At 49.9% G+C, this 21,252-nt stretch overlaps 1 protein-coding gene across 2 annotated transcripts in view; it reads right to left on the bottom strand.

Annotated features, from left to right (window-relative positions):
- TOGARAM2 (TOG array regulator of axonemal microtubules 2) overlaps positions 1-14,475 on the bottom strand; it is a 48,548-nt gene extending 34,073 nt beyond the window's left edge. For both annotated transcript variants that reach the window (XR_012496297.1, XM_019735263.2), the window contains exons 1-2: positions 14,150-14,475; positions 2,080-2,199 (exon numbers count right to left, since the gene is read on the bottom strand). Coding sequence is in view for 1 of the 2 variants with exons in the window: in XM_019735263.2 (XP_019590822.2) it covers positions 2,080-2,199; positions 14,150-14,249 (220 nt within the window). In the remaining variant the exon portion in view is untranslated. The remainder of the gene's footprint in view (positions 1-2,079; positions 2,200-14,149) is intronic.
- Positions 14,476-21,252: the final 6,777 nt, after the last annotated feature.

Genomic DNA, 21,252 nt, shown 5'->3' with positions numbered 1-21,252 from the left:
GAAGCTCAGGTGTCCCAGTACACATTCCACTCCCGTGTGGACACCAGTTTATCAATTACTCCTTCAACAAGCACTCAGTGAATGCCGAGTATGTGCCAAGCACCACCCAGGCAGCTGCAGATACAGAGTGTGTTTTGTATTTTTTGATGGCTCTTTTTTAACATAATAAGTTACCTTAGAACAAATTCTTTGAAGATAATTTATGAAATTACCGTGAGAACACATATATAAGCTAGAGCAAAACCTTTGTAAGCCTTTAAAATCTTCTGAATCTTTTTCTTTCTTAAATATTAAAACATGTTAACAATATTGTTCCAAAATAGAATTGTGACCTAGTAACTCCTGAGTTTTGGGGGTTTTTTTTAGGATCTTAGGGTGCGTGTTATCCTGTCTTAAGACTCTAACAAACATATCCCTTTTGATGGTTTCTTTAGGAACAAGACACCATGTAGAACTGCATGTAAATTATATTCCACTGGTGTGAGCCACAGTCTGTCACTAAAGGGCTTTCAATCTATTCGAGAAATAAAATACAAGGTGTGATAAAAAAATATATGGTGAATGTTTAAATTTAAAAAAAATTTATTACAGTAAAAGACACATTGCCATTAATCCCCATCAAAATACTCCCCCTCGCTTCAAACACACTTATCCCATCATTCTTGCCACTTTCTGAAGCAATTCTGGAAGTCCTCTTTCGTGAGTGTCTTTACTTCATCCTCCATCATGACAACGCTCCATGTCACACATCGCTTCTGGTACAGCAATTTCTGTCAAATAAAAACATTACGGTGTGTCCTCATCCACCTTATTTACCGGATCTGGCACCGTGCAACTTCTGGCTCTTCCCCAAAGTCAAAACGACAATGAAAGGAAAATGTTTTCAATTAATTCAGAACATCGAGGCAGCCCCGAAAGAGCAACTAAAGACACTCACGAAAGAGGACTTGAAGAACTGCTTCAGAAAGTGGCAAGAACGATGGAATAAGTGTGTTTGAAGTGAGGGGAAATACTTTGAGGAAGATTATGACAATGTGTCTTTTACTCCAATGATTTTTTTTTTAATAATTTAAACATTCACCGTATTTTTTGATCACACCTTGTATGTTCCTACATGGGTTCCTTATAAGGTAATATGTGAGATGTGCCATAGAGATATCAATAAGATGCTTCATATGCATAGAGGAGAAGGAAGAAGGTCTGGAAAACCTTCAGGAAGTGAAATGTTTGAACTGGGCCCTGAGGGAGCCTAGCCCATGGCTGGTGGGAGGGGAGGAAGCGTACAAACAGACCAGCTTTCAGAATCTCTGTCACACTCACATCTCTCCTTGGAGAGCCTTGACGTAAGCCATCAGACCCTGATGCCCAGGCCAAAGTCCTGGTACCCGGACTAGGGCTGGTACCAGACCCAAGGAGAGCCGAACTCGGTGCCAGCCACAGGCCTGGAAGGGGACTGGCCTGAAAAGGGGCAAGTGGCCAGATCGGATTCTCCATCCAAAACACTGGGGCTCTGTGGAGAAAATTGTCTGCAGCTGGAAGCTAAAGCCGAAAGACACAGAGCAGAAAGTGGCAGAGAAGCTGAGAGGGTATCCTGAAAATCACCACTCTGGCCGCTATCGTGATACAGGTGCCACTTCCTCACCACCGGCCTGGAGGCTGAATGCTCACCTGGGCCCCTAAACGAGGGACAGCAGATCCTCTGTCTCCCTGGGGCTCTTGGGAGCTTCCCCTGGATTCCTAGGGGAGCCAGGTACACGCTGAGATCCCCACTTCCCTGTTCTGAGGGTCCCCCTCTATAGACCTCTATCTCGAGGCACACAATTGAAAGCACCTCCTTAAAACCAAAGGGCATTTTCAGCAGGGATCACAGTAAAAATCATACCTGCTGGTAGCTTGAGGCCACTGCCAGGCATCTAAACACACTCCTCCCTCCTCCCACCAGATTGAGGCCCAAGCTCTGCTCTGGGGTCACGGGCCCTGATTGGGCAGCTGCCTGGTAGACTCCCCCATTCTCTGCCCAAAGTTCCCAGAGAGGTTGCGCAGGGCACTTGAAAGCCATTTGGTGTGACTGAGTCTCACCTTCTCCAGAAGCCTGCAGGCTGGACTCGCTGCTTCCACTTGGGAGAGCCTGGGGCCCAGCACTGGTCCGAGGGATGGTCCCACAGCACCTGGCCACTGGCACCTGGGCTGGGGACACAACTGCGGGGGGAGTAGCACCTCAGAATTCTCTTAGAGGCAAGGGCTGAGGAGCACACTGCCCCAAGTCCTCTGCCCTTTGGGGTCTCTGTGGCCCGTCCCCCCCAAACCAGAGCCTGGCCCTCAGGTGGGCGTCTGCCACCCCAAGCACAGCAGCCAGGGCACCGTGATCCCCCCAAAGCCCATGACCCTGCTCTTCTCAGCCCTCCTGGCCTCACACTCCACCTGCCTTCTCCCTCCTGGCTTTGCTCCAACCTGCCACCTCCCACCACGTCTTCTCAGCCTCCCTCAGTCCTGGGCTCCCCTCCCGCATCATCCCCAGTCTCCACCTCTGTTCTCCGCATGTGTCACACCAGCTGCTCTCACTGGACCACCGCCTTTGCCATGCCTGTCATTGCCACCCTCATGCAGTAACCCCCTAACCTGTGGCTCAGATCCTGACCCCTCCCCCTAGTGGCAGAGCAGAGCACCCCATTACCTGCTCGGCTCCCCCCTCCTGGAGTCCTTAAGCACCTCATCAGCGGAGTACACTGACCCTCGTCTTCCTTCCTAACTCCCTAGCTCCTCCAATGGCCCCACTGACCCGACTGCGAATGTTGACTAAGAGCTTCTGTGTAGGGCTCTGCCCTTCACAGTCCCTGGTGACACAGCCACAGGCGAGGCTGACTCAGTCCTCAGTGGGACCTGAAGTCTGCGGGGGACACTGAGTAACCGGCAATAACAGGGTGGGGGCTGTGAAGCCAGTGGGGGCAGGGCCAGGCAGGGCTTCCCAGGGGAAGAGGCCCCTGAGCTGAGAGTCGGAAAAAGAGGAGACTCAGCTAAGCATCCGCTCCTTTAAGAAGCCTTGGCTCTTCTCTGTGACCCCACAGCACCCCAGGTACCCTTCCTCCTACACACTCCTCTCCTGGTCCTGTGACATGCGAGGGCAGGGAACAGTCTTATTCACCTTTGTAGTACCTGAGCTCAGTGGGCACTTAAATGTTTGCAAGCTGACCCGTCCGTCCCACACCTTCGCGGCTCACACCCACCCTGGGACCATCCATGGGGCCCTAACACACCACATGGAGAAGCCCCCACAAAGGTGGAAACCCAGCACACCACCCTGAGGGTGGAAGGTCCTTAGTCCAGAAGTCAGGAGTCTGGGTTCCCGTCCTGTTTCTGTCACCTGTGTGACCTCGAGGAAATACGTTAACTTCTCTGAGTCTCAGTTCCCATATCATTAAAACAAAAAGCGTTGGACAGGACCAGGGGTTCATATGATCACATCTTCATTCTATTTCTAGATTTCAAGGTTTTTCTGAAGCCTGTAGCACCTCCCAACTCCCTACTATAATCTAATGTCAGGCAGGATCTGAGGTTGCACTAAATCGTGCTGCTGTTTTCACATTAATATAGCAAAGCCCCAGGGTGCTGTGCCCTGAGCATAAGGAGCTATTCCCTGAACCCTGAACCGCTCTGGCATTCCAGGTTCTCTGCATTCCTCCCAAGTGGTCACCTGGCCTCTGCTCCAGCCTCCCCAGGGAACAGCAACTCCCCACCTCACAAGCACCCATCCCATCTGGGGTAGGACCCTTCAACCCCCTCACTCTCCAAAGGAAACTCCCAGTTCCCAGAGGCAGCACCAGGCCTGCCACCCCATCTCCTGACATTGAGCCACACACATAGCACTCACTCTCCTGCCTCGTCAGCTGAGGAGACAGACATACAACCCTCCCTGAGGCCCTGGGCCAAGGTCCTCTGCCGTCTTCATTCTCCCACCACAGAACAGGGCAGCCCCTCAGCCAGCCCACCAGCTCAGAGAGTGGAGGCAAAGCTCAGGCAGAGTCACTAGAACACTCTGAGCCCCTCCCCAGGCCAGGGAACCCCTGGACAGCAAGTGAGCAGGGAGGCGCAGCGCCAGCCCACAGAGAGCTGGGCCGGGATGGAAGGGCCCACCGCCTGGGGGCATCTCCCAGGCAGAGCCCAGTCCCCAGGTGAGTCCAAGGAAGAGCCTGCTGCCTGGCCTCACTTGGTGTCCCTTACCTGGGGGGACAGTGTCACGGGTGCCCATGCCCTGGGTACAGAAGGTGCCTGGGAGGTTGTCCAGAGGCAGCAGCTACTTCTCGGGGTGTGAGTACAGTCCTAGGGGGTCCGAGGTCCCCAACTTACAAACATCCAGGGACCTCTGATAGGAGGGGCAGAGAGAAGTCAGTTCACACAAATAACAAATACTTTCCCCACGTGTCACAGGAAGCCTGTCAGGAGCAAAATACAGCATTCTGTAGTGAGGAAACCTGCTACTGGACCAAAGGACACTTCTTTTCTGATGTTTGGACTTTCTCGGACACTTTACATTTTCCAGGTGCCAAGGCCACGTGCCTGCGGCCCAGTTCATTATGAAGAGTGTCAGTGAAACCCACGAACGTGGCTTCACCGCTGGCTTTGATATGGACAACCTAGGGCCTGAGGGATGGTGGAATTTATCAAGGGGGAGCCTGACACTGGTTCTCCATCAGTGTCTATGTTCCTCACAACCCTGTTACTCCACTGGCTGCCCTGGAAGCTCATGGCGAACGCCGAGCTGTGTGATGCGAGTGTCACTCAGGTATCGGGTGGCGTCTCCCAGGAACCAGCTCTCTTGTTTTCTTTCAGGACGCACCTGTGTTTATCTGCCTGATGCCCTTGGCCCTCATTCTCACCTCACTGACCAAGCCAAACCTATGACTCTCTCAGTCATTTCATTGTCCTGTGGCTAACCGCTTGACCACTCCACGCCTTCTCCAAGCCTTCCTTAATCCTCTGGGGACAGTCACTGGCTATTGCCCTTGACCTAACTTAATTCTCTTTCAATGTGACAAGGGTCTCACCACAGACTCTGTGACTTTACACAACTGTTTAAATTCTTTGCTGAGATAATGGTGACCCACTTTTACCCTGACAGGTAGGGAGATGGACGGCCAGAGCCGATTGGTGATTAAATCAGAGGAAAAGGCCACAGCTACATCTAAAAGGCCACCAATTTCTACTCAAGAGTAGCTCCTTCGAGATATCATCTGGGTACAGGGTGGGACGCAGCGCCAACTCCCTTTGGCTGAGCAAGAAATCCCAACTCAAGAACTGAAAGAACCTGCCTTCCTTCTGGAAACCAGCCTGCCACCGTCCCCACCCAGGCCCCAGGAGGCAGAGCAGCTCCTAGCAACACTTCTGGCCAAACAGAGATTCCATTGCAGCCTTTGCCTGGTCTCCCTGCTTCAACCTCAAGCCGCTCGGTTCTCTGTCTGAGGAGAGTTTTCCTCACAACCAAGGGAGAAGACAACAACCTGTCTGCTGACCTCGGGGATAAGGATTTGGCCACGTGGTAGGGCCACGCAGTCAGGACTGTCCATGAGACGTAGCACTTCCCCTGAGCAGGGCGGCAGAAGCTTCTACTTCACAGGTTCCAACACCCCACCCCTCATCCTAGTGAGCAGGAAAAGAGACCAGAGAGAGGCAAGGCGGCTGCTTCCCGCAAAGCCCAGCAGGAGTTTTCCAGGAGGGGACAAACCTTCCACGGCTGAATTAAAGCAAACAAGCTGGAGACCTTTGGGGACAGTGACAGCTGAGGGCCCCACAACCTCTTGCTATGCAGAACTAACCAGAGTATAGACTTTCTATGCAAATTATATGTAGACAAGCGATATTTAGCTACGGCTCTTGTTCTCAACCTCAGCTACGACTCAGAATCAACTGGGAACCAATTGAAACGACAGATTCTAAGTCCCCACCTCAGGCCCCCACTGAATTAGTCTTTTAGGGAGTAGGCCACAGGGGTCTTTTAGGTTTTGTTTCTTCTTTTCCTTCACTCCTGAGTGATTCTGATGTTCAAACAGGACTGAGAACTCTTGGGCCATATAGTTCAGATTCACTTTATAATAAGATCCCAGCCCTATTGCTCACCTTTGGCTGTCAGAGGGGCTATTGCTACCTCAGTTTCCCCAAAGTGCTCACTCTCCAGGGGTCTAAAGAGAAGATTCTGAGCTGCCTGAGAATACAGAGAGCATAAGTTTCAGGGGTCACCTCTACTGCAAAGGGCCTTCTGAACAAGACTGCCCCCACCCACCAGAAACTCCCGCACGGGCAGAGTGGCCGCCTGCCAAGACAGCCCACATGACTCCATGCCCTGAGGAACACCAGCGGTGCAGAAAGGCAGCCTAGATCTGCTGCACAGCCTTCTAAGGCATCCTGGCAAGCAGAGCCCCTTTTAGGTCTGCCCTGCCTGCATCTACACCTGTGACCTCTCAGGCCTCAGGGTCTCCTGTGCGGGATCCCCTAGGCACCTGCCCGAGGACAAACAACCATGTCTTACATGAAAGCAATGGACGGCACCTCCCCAGGAAAATCTCTCAGCCCCAGCATCTGGTGGGAACTTAAAGATTCATGTCCAGACTATAAAAATTAGAATCAGAAATTCCAGCCCAAATGTGGACAAAGTTTTGGGGTTTAGTACTTAGCCCATGGCCCCCGAGGCACAATTCACTGAGCCCCTGTTTGCACCCAGCACTTTCTGGGCACCCAGGAGTGACTGTCCCCTATGGGGACTAGGAGTCTACCCTCTCTCTGATGCTATGCATTGCCCCAGTTGGTTGGCTCCTCCACCCGCGGCCTCAGTTTCCCAGCTCAGGGAATGGGCAGTCTGCGGTAACTGACTGTTGTCCACTCCTTCCACTAAAGTTATGACTACAAGGTCCCATGGTGACCGGCACCACAGGAATGAAGAAAGGTGACAGAGGGGACTCAGGTTTCAAGTGGAAAGGAAACAAAAGTTAGGACTGGCCCAGTACAGAATGTCACCCTTAAGGCCAAAATCCCAACCGCCTCAGTGCCTTGCACAGCCTATAGGGAGCCAGTGCTCTCTCCACGTCCACCTTGCTTCCATGGGAGCTGGACAGAACCCAGTCCTGAGAGAACAGCCCTTGGACAGGAGGGCCAGGGAGAGGCCCTGAGGAGGGAGGAAGGATCAGAGCAGGGAGAGCAGGGAGGAGAAGGGCCCCGATCCTGAGACCTAGCCCCCCCCCACCCTCCCAGGGGCTGCTGCACCCGAAGCTTCTTTCCATGTGGCTGTGACACTGTCCACTTCTCCTTTAAAAGACACCTGAAAGATGTCAGTTCCAGTAATTCTGAGTTATCGTCCCCTCAGACGCGTTTGGTGGGAACAATAGTGCCCACATCAAGGTGAGAAGAGAAAGGGAGGAGGGGAAGATGAGCAGAGCTCACAAACTTTGTTTCTGAACCCAAAAATATGTCTCCCGTGGAAACACTCCCACTCTGAAGAGACGCTCAGATCTAGGCACTCCTGCCGTCCCCACGCCCCAGGGGGCATCCATCCCCACGCCCCCCTCAGGGCTCCTAGAACTTTGGCTTTGGGGTCAGACAGCGGGGTTGGTGACTTGCCCTTGACCCTCTTGTATGAACTTGGGAAACTTATTTAATTCCTTGGAACCTTGGTTTCTTCATCTGAAAAAAACATAACCTAATAAAGGATATTGTTAGAATTAAATGAGGTCCCGTATGAAAATCATTTAGAACCATTGCTGGTACAAAGCAATTGCCCAGGGATGTCAGGTCTGAGCTCTTCTGCCTCCCTTCTCCCCACACACATGCTCACACGGGCCCCCCACGCGATCTTTGGCGCTAAGACAGGCTGGTCCCCCATTCCTACAAGACAGACCCGGGTGACAAAGGCAGTCCTCATGAGGAGGAGTCAGATGTGTCCATGGAGTAAGAAGGGCAGACTCGATGGACCTTTGGCTGCCTGCAGTTCTCACCCGTAATTCTGTGCTGCTAAGCAAATGCTCACTGCAATGCCTGGCAGAACGCACGCAGGCAGGCCTGGCAGAGATGGGCACACAGGGAGACTGGCAGCGCTGCCGGTGAGTCACCTGGAGACCCTACACAGAAAAGCTGCAACCTCACTGGGCCTGGAAGGAAGCAGGATGTATGTGGGCAGGGACGTGGGAAAGGCATTCCCGGCTGAGGAGACTGGTCAAGGCACGAGGGAGCGAGCAGCCGAGCCTGGGAAGACGGATGAGGGCCGGGAACTCTACAGACTGTTCAAGGAGAGGTGGGACATTATCTGACCTATGTTTTCACATAGACCCCTCGAGGGGGACCCGGGAGGGACTTCCTAGGGAAGGAGGGCCTTTAACAAAATTTTAGGAATGAAAATTAGATACCACTAGCCCAGCCTCAGGACTAGGCACAGAAAAAAATGTGACGTAACAAAGATTTGCCACCAGCCCCTGCACAGTTCAGACTGGATAGCACACTCCTCCCTGTGCCCCAGGCTGTCTCCCTGAAGGCAAAGAGTCACCACAGACCCCTCTGCTCAGCACACACATATCTCACCCCTCCGCATAGCACCCCCCGCCCCACCTGAGCCAGCCATCCTATAGCCCTCCAGGGAAAACTCCTGATGTTCTCAGGTGACCTAGTAGCCTCTGACCTCCTGGCTTCCATCTATAACTGAAAGTCTGAGATCCATTCACTCATTCAACTATATGCTAGGTATGAGGATACAAAGGCGATTAAGACTAAATTCCAGGGCCGGTGAGCTATGTGACACAGGCATGTTACCGAACATCTCTGAGCCCCCGTTTTTTTAACTGCAAAAAATAGAGATAACATCCATGCCACTTCAATACTGTATTCAATAAAATACAATAGTCACTTCATACTGAGTCTGGCCCCTACAAGTCACCCTAACCCAGTGGCATTAGTGTTCTTGCAATGAACAAAGCTCACAGCAGCTGCAGGAGGAGGACAGGTTTGGGTGGATGGGGCAGGAGGCTCTGGAAATAATCCTGGAGAAAGAAGGTAAGAGTGTGATTCAGGACAGAGGTGGTTCAAACTGAGGGAAGGAGCAGGCCTGAGAAATATATAGGAGGCAAGTCAACAGGATTTACAGACTGATTCGATAAGGAGAGTTGGGGGGAGTCTAGACCGAGTCTGTGTTCTGCTGTGGGGACCTGGAGAACAGGGCAGTGAACAGGGGGAGGAGCCAGCCTGGGAGAGACAGAGTCCTGGTTTGGGCAGTTCAGTGTGTGGCTGCTCCAGGACACCCGGTGAAGGCATCCAGAAGGCAGCAGGTCTGAAGCTCCAGAGCAGTGGGGGGTCTGGACTAGAGTCACATGCCTCGAAATCCCCAGTAATCAGACAGCGATTGACGCCACGAGCGTAAACACTGTCAGTGGGAAGACCTGGCCACAAGAGAATGCCCAAAGCAATGGGGCTGAGTCAGGGAGGCCAGGGGCTGGGTGCCAGGAAAGCCAGGAGAGTACAGAGTGAGCAGAAGGGTCAACTCAGCAGAAAGGTCAGGTGGGTAAGAACTGGAAAGAACCCATTGGCTGTGAATATTAGGGACTGAATCATCCAGAAGGTTAGTGAGAGCCATTTCTGTGCACGTGGGGACCCGGAGGTCACTCTGGAAATGGTGGATGAGAAAGGGAAGAGAAAGATTGGGTGTTGGCTGGGGAGGAGTAATGGGTAGATAAAGTTTGTGTTGTTTGCTTGTTTGTTCTCTGTGTTTTTAAGGGTAGGAATTACTAGAGCGTATTCATAGGAGGAGGGAAATAGCCAGGAGAAGGGGAACGGCTGGAGATGTGGAAGGAGGAATGGGAACTGTCGGAGCAGGATCCCAGAGCTGACTGGACAGGGAGAAGAGCAGCTGACGGGGTTCCAGGGAGAGGTGGCAGGAAGGTGAGAAAGGCCAGGTTGGAAGGTCTTACTATTGTCCTTGAAGTAGGAGGTAAGACTGCTGGCGTGAGAGCTGGACTCAGGAGAACACAGTGTATTCTGAACCCAGAAGATAACAATTCTACTCCTTTCCTACCCAGCCCCAGCCAGATGCCTCCATCTTTGTTAGCCTGGACCAGGGCTGATTTGCTCTCATCTTCTGCATAAGGACTTGGCCACTGCTGGAGCTGGCAGTCCCAAGAGCCACCTCTACCCAAACTGGGAGGGTCCCACCAGACCCACTGTGAGGGGGACCCAAGAGCTCCCCACTCACGCTCCTGGCTCCAGCTATGACTGGTACATGGGCCGGCAGGAAGGCAGTGCACAGAGATTCACACCCCACCCCCTCCCCATAACTGGCCTGTCCTGAGCCCCTTGAGCAGCTTTGGAGATACATCCACTGGTGGCTGCAGATACCATCTCCCCTGCCATGGCATTAGATGGCATCAATACTCCTGTAAGCCATCTGTCCTCCCGACAGTAAGATGGCAGTTCCCAGGCCCATGGGAATTTATAGAAATGCAGACAACGGGCCAAACACAGTGCCTGGCACATAGTAATAACTCAGTAACTGTTGTGTAGCATGAATGAAGAAATCAAAATGAAAGCACGTCTTTCCAGACAGTCTTGTTGAGAAGAAACTAAGTGAAGGAAACTACCATTTCTCAGTTCCTTGCTGCTATGCAAGCCCTGGTCTAGGTGCCGCCAAATACTATGCCATTTAACTTTGGAACAGAGTAACAAGACAGATGTTGTTGCCCTCATTTTATAGACAAGAAGATTGAGGCTCAGAGAGGTTAAGTACCTAGATTAAGGCCAGCGAGCTACTCTGCTCTTGACCGTGGTAGAGCACAGCATTTCAGAGTGTGCATTTAAGAGTCAACGGACTCGGACTAAATTCTTCCACCTGCTGGCTGTGTGACGTCACACAGCTAAGCTTCTCTGAGCACAGCACAGTTCTAAACATCCCCAGGCCTGCATTTAACCACAAAGGGGACAGAATAATATCTATCTCACAAGGTTATTAAGAGTAGTCAATAAAACATGAACAACATTTAATACTATGTCTGACCCCTAGCAAGCACTCAATAAACAGTGGCTATTAATATTATTGTTTGTTTAATAACTATTTTACCGTGTGTGTTCAGATGTCTAAAGACAGGGAAAATGTCCTTTTTGAAAGTCTCTGGGGCAAGAAGCGGCAGAGGCCTGGCTAAGGCTGGGTGGCAAAATGGAGGGGCCCCCTGGTGGACCAGGATATCCTTCCACGGCATGAGTTTTCTGGGGTGCACAGGAGGCAGCGGGGAGGCTGGGACAGGACACTTAGAAGAACAGTTCAAGCACTACCTCGCTGGGAAATGCTCCAAGCGCTCCCTTCTTATCTCAGACATTAGTGCCTCCATCATAACGTGCTCCCAGGACAGGGCACATCTCATGGTCAAGAAACCAAAGGTTTTTAAATCCACACAGCTGAGCTATATGGACTTCTGTTTCTAATAGCTCAGCCTGAGTTTGGGGGTGGGGGGGAGGTGAAAGAGAAGAAGGGGAGATTTCCACCATCATGGTCTGAGTTGTCCTAGATTATCATCCTGGGGTCTCAACCCAAAAGTGGCCTGTCCCACTGTCTCCTAGAAGGCTTTCTGCATGGTTTGGCTGTCCAGGGAGCCCTGTCAGTAGCAGGAGCTCCAATCTTCAAACCACAGTCTGTGAACACTTACAGGTAGCAGAGGACCAGAAGGGACAGGGAAGAAATACAGCATCTTTTCCAGAGACTCAGCAAAGTTGTTTTGGCCATGCCTAGCATCTAAATGTCTGTCACATTTCTGAAAAGGGCTTTTGACAAAAGTTTCCCTGCAAGAAGCTCAGAATACGTCAGACCTTTTTCCAAAGGCCCCAGGAGAAAACCGAATCTCTCCTCTTCCAAGAGCTAGAAACTTCCATGAGCCACTCCAGGGCATATGCCAGGTTTTACCTGGGAAACTGAAATGGTTTCTGTGGAGGGCCATTTTCTTTCCATCTTCATTTTATTAAAGGGAAATCCAAGGCCCGGGAAGGGATGCAAGTTGGGCCAAGAACCAGAAACTTTGAAGCAAAGACAAAGTGGAAATCTTAGACTTCCAAACAGCTGTTCTGGAGCCCAGATATGCAGCTCAAGGATCAACGACAGAGAAATAACATGGATAAGTGACTGGTGTCTGAAGGAGACTGGGAGGATAGGGACAGAGACAGAGGGGCCGGGAGGACAGACAGAAAAATGGAGGTTGGGAAACTGAGCACAGCAGGAGGGCTAAGAGAGAGGAGACCAGGAAAGGGGACCCCCAAAAGGAAAGGAAGGGGGGAGGAAGAAAGGCAAACTCAGGTACTTGACCTCCTGGTAGTCAGGGAAATGCAAATTAAAATCAGAACGAGATGTCACCACCAGTCTGCAAAGACTAGCAAAAATTAAGATTCTAGATGATATCAAGTGCTGATGACATGCAGAGAGCAGCAGGGTTCTCACGCACGGCTGGCGAGGAGCAAGCGGGCAGTCACTTGGGAAAGCAGTCTGGCTTTATTAACTAAAGTTAAACATGTGCAAACCCCATGCCCAGCAAGTCCACTCCTAGGTATCTACCCTAGAGAAAACTTCGCACATGTGAACCAAGAAAGAAGTATGAGAAGGTTCATAGCAGCCAAAATCTGGAAATAATCCTAATGATCAATAGGAAAATGGAGAAATAAAGCATAGTGATTCCTGCCACAGAATATTCCACAGCAATGAAAACGAACAAACTCCTGCTCTATGCAACCCCATGGATGACTCCACAGCATAATGTTTAGTGAAAGAAGCCAGATGCAAAAGACTCCTATAGAGTGTGATTCTGTTTCTATAAAGTTCAAAGGAAGGTGAGTGTGTATTTCTTGACCTGGGGGGTGGTGGCTACCCATTCCTTTTATAATGCTTCTTTAAGTTGTTTGTGAATTTGATACATCTTCCTGTCTGCAAGAGGTTGAGTATATAAAACAAATAATAAACTTTCAAGTATCCATGCAGGTGAGCAGGGTCTGCTGTCTCTCAGGTGGCCCTGGGGACAATGGGTGACCTTCAGGGGCAGGTCTCTCCAGAGCTCAGCTGGACATCTCCCCATACTTCCTCCCACTACTTTCTCCTTTCTTCGAATCTGCTAGGCGAAGGCTCCAGGGGCTGAGACAGAGCCAGTCCTGGGAGCCAGCCAGCCTGGGGTTGGAAGGCTGCAGGGCCCCGTCCTGCCAGGACTTGGTGGAGAGCAGTGCAGGGCTTGCCTGGCTCAGGCCCGTCCCGATTACTTGCCCCTTCACACCCCGCCTGGGGCTGAGCACCACCATGCTCTACCACCCGCCTCAGTGGTGCACTGACAGAGCACAGCCCGGTCAGTCCCTTCCAGGGTCCTGGAGGAAAGACCAGCCCTTCGAGGTGTCCAGCCAACGTGCGTCCTCGTCCTAAAGAAGAGGTTCACAAAACCCTTGTTTCAGGAACCCGAAATCTGTTCCGGGAAGGAGCACGATCATCTCTGCCATAATAATAATGGCATCAACCAAAGTAGTTTCTGTTGAGCACGGAGGCTAACACACCGGTGGCTGTCCTTACCGTCTCCACTCCTTACAGGCAGCCCCAATGGAGCATTACTTAGCGCCCACTTTACAGGTGAGGAAACTGAGGCTCAGAATGAAAAGCATCTAAGTCCACACAGCCAGTCAGACTGGGGTCAGAGCTGCATCCAGAGCAGAGCCCCTCCAGGGCCCGCACTTCCCCTGGGCGCCCCACTGCCCCGGAGCACAGAGCCTTCCTCTCTGCGTGCCCCCCATCCCTCCTGGCACCATTGCCCTTGGCACTCCCAGGGAGCTTTGGCTGGGTGGGTGCCCATGCTACGTGCGGTTTACCCCCAAACAGACAGCTCTGACAGAGGCCACGGCTGGGAGGGGACAGCCCAGGGCAGGGCCCCCTTCCTTGGCTCACAGAATTCAGAGAGCAACAGTCCAATCGTCTCCTCCAGAAAGGCCCAGAGAGAGAAAGGGACCTCTCCATAGTCACACAACTTCCGTTTCATGGCATTATGACTTTCCTATCACCGCGCCCTTTGTCCTTGCTCCAGATCAGGCCCTTGACATCTCTCCAAGGACTACAGATGTCCTGACTCAGCCTCTCATTCCCCTCCCTCCACAAACAGCTTGGTGAACACATCACCTCTCACTTCTCCATCCAGAGGCCAAATCCCTGTCACAGGAAGAATCCAGGTTCCATGGTCTCTCTGCAGATGATGCTGCTGGTGGGTCCAAGGAGGCATGGACAGGGCGGCCCACACCTGGCCTGCCCTGGCCCCGGCCCAGCCTCGCAGCCCTGAATGGCAGGCCTCCTGTCTGTGCAAGCACAGGGGCGGCCCCCGGCCCTGCTGCTGGCGTGCGGTGTGCTCCTGCTCTCTGCCAGGCTCTCCTTGAATAAACAAGGCTGCATAGCAACAACTGCTCTGAAGGAGCCCACAGCTCCCTGCATGGGGGAAAGAGGGAGCCAGGAGACAGGTCCCTTTGGCCTCACTCAGGCACTGGGCACTCCCAAGTGGCCAACCTGCCCTGTGGGGACACTGGAGAAAGAGAGAGCTGGGCGGCACTGCATGGTGATAGAAGCAAGAGAGCGCATGGCAGGCTTGGGACAGAGAGGCCACTGGCAGTTAACCCTTGGTTTTGCTGAAGTTGGCCTCTGGGACCAATTCTGGTTCAGCTCTCAAGCTACTCCTAGAGGTATGCAGGCCTTGGCAGCAGGCACAGCGGGTTTGAACCCTGATCCTGTGTGACCTCTGGCCAGTGCTTAACCTTTCTCAGCCTCAGTTTTCTCGTCTATAAAATGGGGATAGCAATAGTACTGAATTGATAGGGTTTCTATAAGGATTAAATAGGGCATGTCACAGGCCTGTGATTCTGTCTAGCCCATATCAGGCCCCCAATCTCTGTTAGTACCTTTCCCCAGAAATACTTGCATAGCAGGAAGCCTGTGGCCTTCTCCCCAACCAGATTCCACAGACCCAACTCTTGGAAAATGTGAACCCCAGCAGCCCATGTGTGCTTCTTCATTGAGCCCAGGCCCTTGGACAGAAATCCTAGGCTGGCATCTCCCCTCTCAAATTATAACAGCTCCTACTCTCACCATCCCCTATTAGCCTCACCACCCAAGGGGCACAGGGCCTCACCAATTTTATGCAGCCTTGCAAAGAGGCACTTGCCCAAAGACACTAGGAATTTTTCTAGGCAGACCCCCATCCCCCTGCCCTGGTCTTTGCAGAGGAATTGGCACAGAGAGCAGGTAGAGTGGGCAGGAGGCTATTCACACATCCAGGAGGCCTGGCCAACTGAGTCACCAGTGCTTGCTGATTGAACCCACTCCGGGCCTTCCCAGCACTTTCCTGCAGTTCTCTCCTTTTCTACGAGACACCACTGAAGGCAGACCTATGGCGGGCCTTATGAGGTCCTGGAGGAGCAGATTTCATTAACCAAACTCTGGGAGCCGGACAAGGATGGCAGCCAATGAGCACTGAGAACAAACTCCAAGGGCAGGCACTGGCCCCAGCCAGAACCCATAAGCTTGCAGGGCTCCATGAGGAGGCTGTACCCCTCTGCAACCCCTTGGGAGGCAAGCTGGCATGTTGAACTGAACTCCTAAACTCCCTCCAACAGAGGCCCCAAAAGGAGATGCTTCCTCCAAACCAGGACCAGTGGTAACAAGGAGCAGGAAGAGACTCCTTGTGCTTTGTATTGGATTCCCCCTGTGAGGTAGGCATGAAGAAACCTGAGTTTACAGCTGGGGAAACTGAGGCCCGGCAAGGTAAGCCCCTGCCCAAGTTCGACAGCTTGTAAGTGAGCATGAGTCATCAGTGGGAACCCCAGACAGGGCAGGGACAGGATGCGGCCGGCCTTGGTGTTCCTTAGCTCCACCTGGGAGAGTGCATGTCCCCCTAAAGCCACCCTCACATCACAGCCAGAACTCAGAGTTTCTAAAATTCAGATCTAATGGTCACTCCCCAATCAGACACACCTCATTGCTCCCAGCATCCTTAGAGTAATAACCACATTCAGCACCATGGCCTATAAGCCCCTCCAACCTGGCCTCTGCCCTGTCCTTCAGCCATATCTCTTCCTGCTCCCCTCACTCACACCTTGACCCTGCTGGACTGTAGAGCATTAAGCATTTCCAAAGGGCTGTCTGTACCATACTCTGTGCCAGAGGCTGCATATACAGAGAGACTGTAGTCTGCCCTCAGGAGGTGAGTGACAGAGACAGACCCCAACAGATACATTCTTGTGCGTTCTTGCATTACCTGTAGTAAGGAAGGTGCATTTTTCACAGCCCTAGAGAGCTCCACCTAGCAGAATCCAGAGGGAAGTGGAACTTCCATTCTCACCCATGAGCAATGAAGCAAGGCATGGCAGTGTGAGGTGGCACCCTGATTTTGCTGAGATGGTATCAGCGGGGCCTGGTGGGGAACTGAACATCCACTTAAACAGGGTAACTGCCTGCAAACAAGATTAAATAGAATCTAGAGTCTTACAACATAACACCCAAATGTCCAGGGCACAACTGAAAATCACTCATTATATCAAGAACAAGGAAAATCTCATCTTAAATGAGAAAAAAAAACAATCAATGATGCAACACCAAAGTTACACAGTTATTCGGATTATCTAACAAAGATCTTCAAAGCAGCCATTATAAAATGGTTTGATGAGTAATTATTAACATGCTTGAAACACATTTAAAAAAATCAAAGTCTCAGCAAAGAAATAGAAGATATAAAGAAGAACCAATATAAATTTTAGAACTGAAAAATACAACTGAAATAAACAACTCAATGTGACTATGACTATGACACAGGAAAGAACAGTAAACACGAAGCTAGAACAATAGAAATTACCCAATATGAATAACAAAGAGACAATTAAAAAAAATTAGCAGAGCCTCCTGGGCCTGTGGAACTATAACCAACACTGGTATTATTGAAGCAGAGAGGAGAGTGTGGGGCTAAAAAATTATTCAAAGAAATAATGGCTGAAAACTTCCCAGATTTAGTGAAAAACATTGATCTATAGATTTAAGAAGCTGAGCAAATCTGAAGTGGAATAACCCAAATAAATTCACAGTAAGACATAATGAAATTCAGAAAACTAAAGAGAAAGAAAAAAAAAATCTTGAAAGAAAAAAAAATAACCTGTCAACCCTGAATTCTATACCCAACAAAAATATCCTTCAGTAATGAAGATGAAATCAAGACATCTTTTGATGAAGGAAACTAAGAAAACCTGTTGCCATCACATCTAGCCTAAAATAATAGCTAAGCGTAGTTCAAATAGAAAATAATAAAAGAAACTTGAAACATCAACAATGAAGAAAGTACTCGGAAAATAAAAATATGGGTAAAAATGTGATAGACTATTCTTTTCCTCCCTGGCACAGGACAGGCACGTAGGATGGAAGTGTCCCAAAGGCTTGGGAATCCCCAGGTACAGTTCACACAATTGGACATCATGAAGGGACAGAGTGAAGAAGCATACTTGAGGCATTTTGAGTTAATCAAGCTCCACTGCTGAATGCCAGCTAGTGTATTTATAAAGATTCTTGATTGTTTAAGACATTTTGAGGTTTTTCTATTACTTGAATATGATAACGTCTTAACTGACAAGGCAACTTGCTTATTGAGACTTCCTATCCAGTCAATGTAATGAGAAGAATGTAATGACTAAAATGAAAAGCATTGACAAATCTTCCTTACTAGGGCTATACCTAATGCAACCCATGTGTTGCACAGACAGGTAAATCAAAGAACCTTTCTCTAACACATAAGAGTGGCTACCCTAGGAAAAAGGCAAGCAAGTGAGGACAGACTTGACCCTTTTAGACCAGAGACTGGGGCAGGCATTGCTCTGGGCTTTGAAGGGAAGTACTCAGTCTTCTCAGATCTGCTTCTCCTCACCATACTTTGGGAAGGACATCAGCAAATCACAGTCCAACCAGAGGAAAGAGAATGTCATGGTGAAGAGCTCTAGACCACACCATGTAAGCAACTGTGAAGACCTAGAGAAAAAATATTCAGAGGGGAACATGAGGGCTCCATTGAGCCATTGAAGGGATAACAAACCATAATGGACTGGATTTGAACACTCAGCTCCAGAGGCCAGGACACTAATTAATGGGTGTACAGCAGGATGAACTTCCTAACACACTAACAAATGGCTTCCCCCAGAGGCAATGAACTCTCTATCCTTAAGGATGTTTGAGAAGACAGACAGCAACCTTCCAGGATGTTTAATAGGGATCCAGGCTACCCCCATCCAGCCTCACATTCCCCAACCCCACAAGAACATTTATAGCTCAGTGATTCTGGAATATGGAAGAAATGGGAAGATACAGTCCCCTGCATTTCAGGTGGATTCTATGTTCCATTCCAACTACATTCTGGAATTATACTATTGGCCAGACCTAACCCAAGACTGGTGGGAATCTCCAGTCCAGCCATTCCTTAGTTGTGTTTTGTGGGAAAATGTAAATGCAAATATATATATATATATATATATATATATATCTGGTGCAGAAAGTTTGATAAACATGACTTTAAACAATGCTGAACTAGTTTCTTAACTGTACTATGTCTCAGGGCCTTTAATATGTTCTATGTATTGTAATGCACCAATGGGGCAAAGCATGAAGCAATTTTCATATCTATATGACTATAGACCCCTTTGTTCATGAAATATTTCTTAAGACCAGAGTTTTAAGGAGCACATGCTGCAAAACAATGCTCTGATCTGTCTCAGAGTTTCCAAGGCAACTAGCTCAGAACTTGAACCCAACCAAAGAATAAATTTATATTTCAATTCAAATCATATTTTACCTCTTGGGACCATCAAGACAAATCAGATCTCAAGAAAGGTGCCCAGATGAGGCAGAGTGTGTATCTCCTCCAGCTGGTACCAAAATATCATTACTTCCCTCCAAAAAAAGTCATAAGAAGCAGAAGAGGAAGAAAAATCCCTCAGAGAAAAAAGTACCTTGAGAAGACATAAAAACAGCCTCAGGGGTGAGAAGAGAGAGAAAAATGCATGTTCCCACCATCAGAAAGTCGATCAAGCATCTCCTCCTCAACCACCACCAATTTTTTCTCAAGAAACTATAATTTACCACCAAATGCAAGCTTTTTTGAGCAATTTCAAATCCCCTGTGGAATATGACTGACAAACACTTCCCCAAGCCTCCCACATGGTACCTGAGGAGAGGGGCTTCAGAGTCTTCAAAAGTGAGAAGTCCTAGGTCCAGTTCTGCAGTCTCCAGGCCTGCTGGTCCCCAGTGTCCAGCAGTCAGCCAGGGCTCCCTGGGAGGCAGAGGGGAAAAGGAGGAGACACACACATCTCTCAAGACACAAGCCAGGGCCAGCCGGAAGGAGAACCAGGCCTGATGGTTGCTGGGCACTGGTTCTCTTCCGTGTTGATGGAAAGACAAGATTCATTTCTCACTGTTTCCTGGGTGACAGTTACCATGGATATAAATCATTTTTTGTTGCCTGTCAGTCTCCAGTTGAATATAAAAAGGGAGCTCTCCCTGAGCCACAGTCCTAGAGACATACATGGGAGATGGAGACTGACAGCAAGCTCAGGTCTGCTGATGGAGTAGATGCTTATCATCCCTATTCTTTGGATGAGGAAACTGAGGCCCAGAGAGGTCACTCAGCCAGCAGTTGTGGGCCAGGATTACATCCCAGCTTGTCCAGTTCCATAGCAGTTCTTCTGTACCACCAGGACTTCTGGGATCCAGTCCCAGCTCTGTCTCTGTGACCTCACGCAAGTCATGAAATGTCTCTATACCCCATTTTCTTATCTCTCAAAAAGGAAGTAAAATATTTTCCCTGCTTATGTTCTAGGATTGTTATAAGAATTGTGTCAAAGGTAATCCAAATTTAGGGGAAAGAAAAAGAGAGGAAATTAACATTCATTAATCACCTACATGGGCCAGAGTGTATTATAATACATTGTTACTTACAATGGCTTATCTCTAGTTCTGCAAGAAAGATAAGGAACCTACAGGAAAAGCCGTGTGTCAAAGACCTCATAGTCAGGGAGCCCAAGAGTCTGGATTTGAACAGAGGTTTATCAGGTTCCAAAACTTTTGGTGTTTTATGTTTTCATCTTTGTTTGTTTGTTTGTTTTGTATACCCAGAGGTCATAGGTCCAAAAAGAATCCCTTAGCATTAATAACACAAGTCCCCTAAGGACTCGAATCTTCTGGAATCCTTTGTGAGCATGTTCTGCCTCGCTGGCCACAGAAAGGCTGCAGCTTCTAACTTCTGCACTTGGGAAAGGTGCCCACTCTAGCCCCAGATACCCTGCCCGAGTCCTCTGTAGCACCCACTGCTCTGTCCCACAACCTTCCAAGCAGTCACAGACCCAGTATTCACACCTTTCAGTGGGGCTAAAACCAGACGGAAGATCACATGGCAAATCTCAACCCTGGGGGTGGCCTGCACTGCAAACCTTGCAAAGCTCCTGAAGCCTAGCCGGAATCCTTCTGAAACCTCTCCGAGCACACAGTATCCTGATGCCTCATCATTTGTCATTCTTGCTACAGACAGTGACGGCACATTCTTCTGGTGAGATCAAAGAGCAAGCATCTTGTATTCCTCTCATGCTGATCTTCCCGGAACTCACAGGGCTGCCGGGAGATGGCCTCTTCTACCTCAGAGGCAGGGTGAGCCTGCTTCGGGGCTGTGAAATACTCACCATGACCACAGCAGAAGCAACGGCTCTCTAAGGCCCCTGTAGGTCACACAGGGGAGTGCTTCTCCCAGAAGCACATCCAGCATGCCCGCTTTTCTTAGGGTAGGTGGGGGTTGGAGGAGAAAGACAAAGGCATAAAGACCAAGATGCCTTCATCTCCACCAAATAGACACTCTAAGGAAAAGGGCAGACTCGAGGAAAGGGGAAAAGGGTGAGGGATGGAGAGAGAGAGACAGAGGACATCTCTGAGCGGAGAAGCCAAGGTGGTCACATCTACAATTTGCAGTGCTATGGGGGGGGGGGGGGAACAACCATTTAACTGTTACAAAGAGAGTCCCGAGCTGAGAAACAGATGAAGACAGAGGGAATAAATGTGCATAGGGTTCGAAGAAGTGATTTTGTATTTGATGCTTTGCTGACTCTATGGTTTTAAGCTAGTTTGGTAGTAACATCGCTGGGGTTTTTCACTGAACACCTGTGTGGTGCTGGGCACTGAACACATTACAAACTTTATTTCATCTTCACAGCCACCCTCTG

This window comes from Rhinolophus sinicus, linkage group LG05 (assembly GCF_036562045.2).
Source record: "Rhinolophus sinicus isolate RSC01 linkage group LG05, ASM3656204v1, whole genome shotgun sequence".
Classification (NCBI taxonomy): Eukaryota; Metazoa; Chordata; class Mammalia; order Chiroptera; family Rhinolophidae; genus Rhinolophus; species Rhinolophus sinicus.
Note: the sequence above shows the minus strand (reverse complement) of the source record. Positions and strands in the feature narration are given on the sequence as shown.